General features: G+C 55.5%; 1 protein-coding gene across 1 annotated transcript in view; it reads left to right on the forward strand.

The window, feature by feature from the left end:
* SLC7A9 (solute carrier family 7 (amino acid transporter light chain, bo,+ system), member 9) overlaps positions 1 to 5,727 on the forward strand; it is a 56,038-nt gene that overhangs the window by 2,784 nt on the left and 47,527 nt on the right. The window contains exons 3-6 of the mRNA XM_011995281.1: positions 2,153 to 2,300; positions 2,591 to 2,833; positions 4,394 to 4,519; positions 4,762 to 4,861. Of these exons, the coding sequence (XP_011850671.1) occupies positions 2,153 to 2,300; positions 2,591 to 2,833; positions 4,394 to 4,519; positions 4,762 to 4,861 (617 nt within the window). The remainder of the gene's footprint in view (positions 1 to 2,152; positions 2,301 to 2,590; positions 2,834 to 4,393; positions 4,520 to 4,761; positions 4,862 to 5,727) is intronic.

Here is a 5,727-nt window from a genome sequence, read left to right on the forward strand (position 1 = left end):
GCTGAGCATGGAGGGGCGGGGAGGGCTTCAGGCTCCTAGGAGGAGGAAAGGCAGCCCCAGGCAAGCTCAGGATGGTTTCCGCTTCCGGGGCAGAGGTGTGGGTGGGGCCTCCAAGAGCTCCCATGCCTGGCAGCAGAGGGGATGGAGGAGGGACCGCACCAAGGCTTTAGGACTTGACCAGGGGGCTGGCAATGGCCTGAATGGCTTGGCCTGGGACTGGGGTCCCCAGGAGGTAGACGATGGGCTGCAGCCCTCTCCCTCTCGGCCAGTCTCAGGCCTGATCTCAGCAAGGGCCTCTTGGAACCCTGTTGGGCCCAGTGGCCACAGAGCACAGCTGAGAAATCCCCAGATGTGTCTTCTGAGCTGGGGACAGGTGTGGCGGCACACGCCTGTAACCTTAGCACTTTGGGAGGCTGAAGAGGGACGATCGCTTGAGCCCAGGAAATCGAGGCTGCAGTGAGTCATGATCGTGCCATTGCACTCCAAGCCTGGGTGACAGAGCAAGACCCTGACTCTAAAAACTGAAAATCTGAGCTGGGTCTACCCCTCAGTCAGGCAGCTTCAGGGTGAATGCAGGCCTCACCCACATCAGAACCCAGGCAGTCCCTCAGCAGGAGGGAGGATTCTGGAGCCAAACCGCCAGTCCTGGGCAGGGCTGAGATGAGGAGGAGAGCTGAGCCCTGTCCTGGAAGTGCGTCCTGGCCCTGAAAGCTGACGCTGCTCCCCAGGGATCCCGCTGGTGTGCGCCGAGTCCCCAGGGTGGCAGCCTGCAGCTGGGAGCCCTTCATCCCCTGCGATCTGACTCCAAGCCCAGCCTCTTCCCAGACAGGTGAACACGGGCGCTGGAAACTTCAGGCTCTGGAGATCTGGCTGGGGGCTGCTTCTGAGGACAGGTGTTATGAGTAGGGCTTGAGTTGGACTTTTTTTTTCCTCCTTGATTGGTGTGTAATTTACATACAGTGAAATGTGCAGGGTTTTTTTTTTGGAGACAGAGTCTCACTGTCACCCAGGCTGGAGTGCAGTGGCTCACTGCAACCTCTGCCTCGCGGGGTTCAAGAGATTCTCCTGCCTCAGCCTCCTGAGTAGCTAGGAACAGGCGTGCACCAGAATGCCTGGCTGATTTTTGTATTTTTTAGTAGAGACGGGGTTTCTCCGTGTTGGCCAGGCTGGTCTCGAACTTGTGACCTCAGGTGATCCGCCTGCCTTGGCCTCCCAAAGTGCTGGTATTACAGGCATGAACCACCGCACCTGGCTGAAATGTACAGATCTTTAGTGCTGAGTTTGGTGAGTTTTGACAGATGTACCACCCTAGAAAGCTCCCTCCTGCCCCTTTCTGGGCAGGGCCCCAGCCCTGCATTCCTGTCGCCGTGGATTCGTTTCACTTGTTCTTGAACTTCACAGGCATGGAACCATCCGGTGTCTCTTTGAGCTGGGTTCTGTTCTGAGAAAGCTCACATCCTAGCAAATGGCTCTGGGCCAGGCATGGTGGCTTACGCCTGCAATCCCAGCACTTTGGGAGGTTGAGTTGGGAGGATTGTTTGAGGCCGGCAGTTTGAGGCTGCAGTGAGCTATTATCTCACCGCTGTGCTCCAGCCTGGGTGACAGATCTGACTCTAAATAAATAAGTAAATAAAAATAAGATAAAAGAAAATGGCACCCAGAAAGTTCACAGTCCCCGAATGTTTCTGTTTCTGGGAGGCCTCTGTTGCTCACCCTGCATGGAGCCTCTGGCCAGGACTCTAGGCCCTGACTTCCCTCTGTTTTGGTGGCGCACTCCTTTCTCCTCTGCCCAGCTCAGAGGCGTATCCCGAGGGCCCTTCTCATTGGCAAGCTGTCGCCAAGTCAGTCTTTTCATTGAGGGCACAGGATCATGGTTAGGCGCACGGAACCTGGGCCAGTGTCTTCCTCTGTACCTTGGGGGTGGTACCGTGTGGCCAGCTCATGGGGCTGTCACGAGAATTAATCACGTTAACATAAGCGAAGCTCCGGGAGCCGTGCCCTGGTGTTGCCAGGGCAGCCGCTCGGGGTGGAAGCGCTTGGAGCATGGGCTTTGGCTGGGGCTGCCCTGGCCGTACCAAGGCAGGGTGGTACCTGGTCTTCTGGGCTGGGTTCAGGCGTGGCACTAACACGCTCTTCCTTCCTCCACACCTAGCTGGGCCTCATCAGTGGCATCTGCATCATCGTGGGCACCATCATCGGCTCTGGGATCTTCATTTCCCCCAAGTCTGTGCTCAGCAACACGGAAGCTGTGGGGCCCTGCCTCATCATATGGGCGGTTTGCGGGGTCCTCGCGATGCTGGGTAAAGAGACTTGGCTCCCTGATGCAGCCCCCGAAGCATGCAGGGGCACGCTAGGCAGGCGCTACCTGTTCAGCCCTCACCCTGCCAGTGTCCCTCTTGGCACATGTGTGGCAAACAGGTGTAAATCAGGCTGGACTGAATGTCCAACAGCTGGAGCTCAGGGCCGTCCAGTGAGGGCGGACCACGGTGGGCCCCTCCATACGAGCACAGCCCCCCGTGGGAGGAAAGCTCCCTGGGGCTGGAGCAGTGCCTCACAAGGGGCCTATGGGCCCTTCCTCTCTGCATTCCAGGCGCCCTGTGCTTTGCGGAACTTGGCACGATGATCACCAAGTCAGGGGGCGAGTATCCCTACCTGATGGAGGCCTACGGGCCCATCCCCGCCTACCTCTTCTCCTGGGTCAGCCTGGTGGTCATGAAGCCCTCGTCCTTCGCCATCATCTGCCTCAGCTTCTCCGAGTATGTGTGCACGCCCTTCTACGTGGGCTGCAAACCTCCTGTAATTGTTGTGAAATGCCTGGCCGCTGCCGCCATCTGTGAGTACCCGAGCCCAGGGCGGGGTCAGAAAAGACCCGGCACAGAGGGTGTCCGGGGACCCCGCCCTCCGCTCCTTCCCAGTGAGCTAGAGTCTCTGGCGAGGGGCCAGGCAGGGCCTGGCGTCAGCCTTTGCGGTACCGCACGCTGGGGACCCCCAGGCCCGTGGGGGCTGCAGGGAGGGGTACCGCTGGCTGCCCTGCAGGGCAGAGCCGTGGCTCAGGGCCCAGCTTCTTCTCCCGGCATGGTGGCACGTGCCTGTAATCCCAGCTACTCCAGACGCTGCTTACCATGCCCTGATAATTTTTCGCCATCTGAGGCAGCCCGGCTAAATTTCAAAGGTCATCTCCAGGTTCATTTAAAAGGTCCTTAAACTCCCAGGTTGGGATCTGCCCTCTTGGAATTTGGGAGATAATGTGGTGGCTGATGGGGGAGCTGGGGTGGGCAGCAGGCATGCTGCCCGTTTCTACTAAAATACAAAAATTAGCATGCTTGGAATCTCACCACTTTGGGAGGCTGAGGTGGGAGGATCGCTTGAGGCCAAGAGTTTGAGATTAGCCCTGTTAACACAGTGAGACCCTTGCCTCTACAAAAAATAAAAACATTAGCTGCGTGTGGTGGCATGCACCTGGAGTCCCAGCTACTTGGGAGGCTGAGGAGGGGGGATCACTTGAGCCTTGGTCCTGTCTCAAAAAATAAAATAAAAGAGGCTGGGTGTGGTGGCCCACGCCTGTAATCCTAGCACTTTGGGAGGCCAAGGTGGGTGCATTACTTGAGGTCACGAGTTTGAGACCAGCCTGGCCAACGTGGCAAAATCCCATTTCTGCTGAAATACAAAAATTAGCAGGGTGGGGTAGGGGGGCTGGGGGGCTGGTGGGGTAGCATGTGCCTATAATCCCAGCTACTGGGTAGATTGAGGCAGGAGAATTGCTTGAACCCGGGAGGTGGATGTTGCAGTGAGCTGAGACTGTGCCTTTGCACTCCAGCCTAGATGACAGAGTGAGACTCCACCTCAAATAAATAAATAAATAAAAATAAAATTAGAAAAACTGGATGTGAGGGCAATCTGGCAGGGACACGTGTCGCCCCTCTGATCGCCAGGGTTGACTCAGGTGATCTGGCTGGCTAGGCTGGTGTCCCCTTCCTCCCTCACTGCTCCACGTGCATCCCTCCTGAAGCTGTGTGCTTGGTCGAAGAGGATGACCATCCCCGATAGAGGAGGACTGGTCTTCGGTCAAGGGTATATGAGTAGCTGCGCTCCCCCTCTAGAACCTCCAGACAAGCTCTCTACTAAAAATACAAAAATTAGCCAGTCATGGTGGTATGCACCTGTCGTCCTAGCTACTCAAGAGTCTGAGGCAGGAGAATTGCTTGAACCGGGGAGGCAGAGATTGCTGAGATCATGAGCTGAGATCATGCCACTGCTCTCCAGCCTGGGTGACACAGTGAGACTCCATCTCAAAAAAAGAAAATAAAAAATTAAAAAATATATAAACGAAAGGAGACTCTCTCCAGGGCTTTGTTGAAAACCATAAATGCAGAAACTGCCCCCACCCTTCCAGTGTTCATCACGACGGTGAACTCACTGAGCGTGCGGCTGGGAAGCTACGTCCAGAACATCTTCACCGCGGCCAAGCTGGTGATCGTAGCCATCATCATCATCAGCGGGCTCGTGCTCCTGGCCCAAGGTGACCCACGGGAGGGCGGGCCCTGCATGGGCACACACCAAACCCCCTTCCACTGGGAGCGGAGCAGCCTTGCCCCACAAGCCCATCGCCAAGGAAGCGTGGCAGGAACTCAGTGGGAGGGATCCTTAGTTGCAGGGCGTGTTTAATAAGCTGGGTTCACAATCATGCCCGTCTTTCCCGTGGAGATGCACTCAAGATCTGGCTGGCTGACACCCGCCGTTCACTGTCTGGCTTCATTACAGGAAACACAAAGAATTTTGAGAATTCTTTCGAGGGCGCCCAGCTGTCTGTGGGAGCCATCAGCCTGGCGTTTTACAATGGACTCTGGGCCTACGATGGATGGTGAGGCGTCCTGAGATGTCCCAAGCCTGGGGGTGGGTGGGGTTCTCCAGGCGACTTTAACTCCACCTGTCATGGAAAGCAGTGAGTTCCCCTCTCTGGGGTTTGGTGTGACCTTGACATTCACCCTCCCATTTCCTTTTTGTGAAGCATGCGACAACCTCTACCCTTTATTCCCGGAGACTCCTGCTCAGCCAGCCAGAGCGCTCTGTGCGGAACCCACCGGGCCAACAGAGGCTCAGGCCAATTAGACGCAACCAGGGCCCAAGCTCGGCTTTTCTGTTTTGTTTCGGTTTCTTTTTTTTGTTTTTTAGAGACAGGATCTCACTTGGTCACCCAGGCTGGAGTGCAATGGCATAATCATAGCTCACTGTAGCCTCAAACTCCTGGGCTCAAGCCAGCTTCCCGTCTCAGCCTCCTGAGCAGCTGGGACTACAGATAGGAGCTCCCATGCCCGGGTAATTTTTTATTTTTATCCTTTGTAGAGACAGAGTCTCTCTATGTTGCCCAAGCTGGTCTCAAACTCCTGCACTCAGGCAGTTCTCTCTCCTCGGCCTCCCAAAGTGCTGGGATTACAGGCGTGAGCCACCGTGTCCCGCCTCAAGCTCTTGATTAAACAAAGAATACTCAATAGCTCTTCTATTGAACCTTGAAAATCATTAGGATTGGGAGCCTCTTTGAATCTATTATGGTTTGGAGGCTGCCCTACAAAAACAAATAATATCATATACATTTTATGTATTTATCGGGTTTAGTGGATAAGACTTTGTTGTCTTTTTTTTTTTTTTTGAGACGGAGTCTCACTCTATCACCCAGGCTGGAGTGCAGTGGCACGATCTCGGCTCACTGCAATTGCTCGAACCCCTCAG

This window comes from Mandrillus leucophaeus, unplaced genomic scaffold (assembly GCF_000951045.1).
Source record: "Mandrillus leucophaeus isolate KB7577 unplaced genomic scaffold, Mleu.le_1.0 Scaffold48, whole genome shotgun sequence".
In the NCBI taxonomy this organism is placed as follows: Eukaryota; Metazoa; Chordata; class Mammalia; order Primates; family Cercopithecidae; genus Mandrillus; species Mandrillus leucophaeus.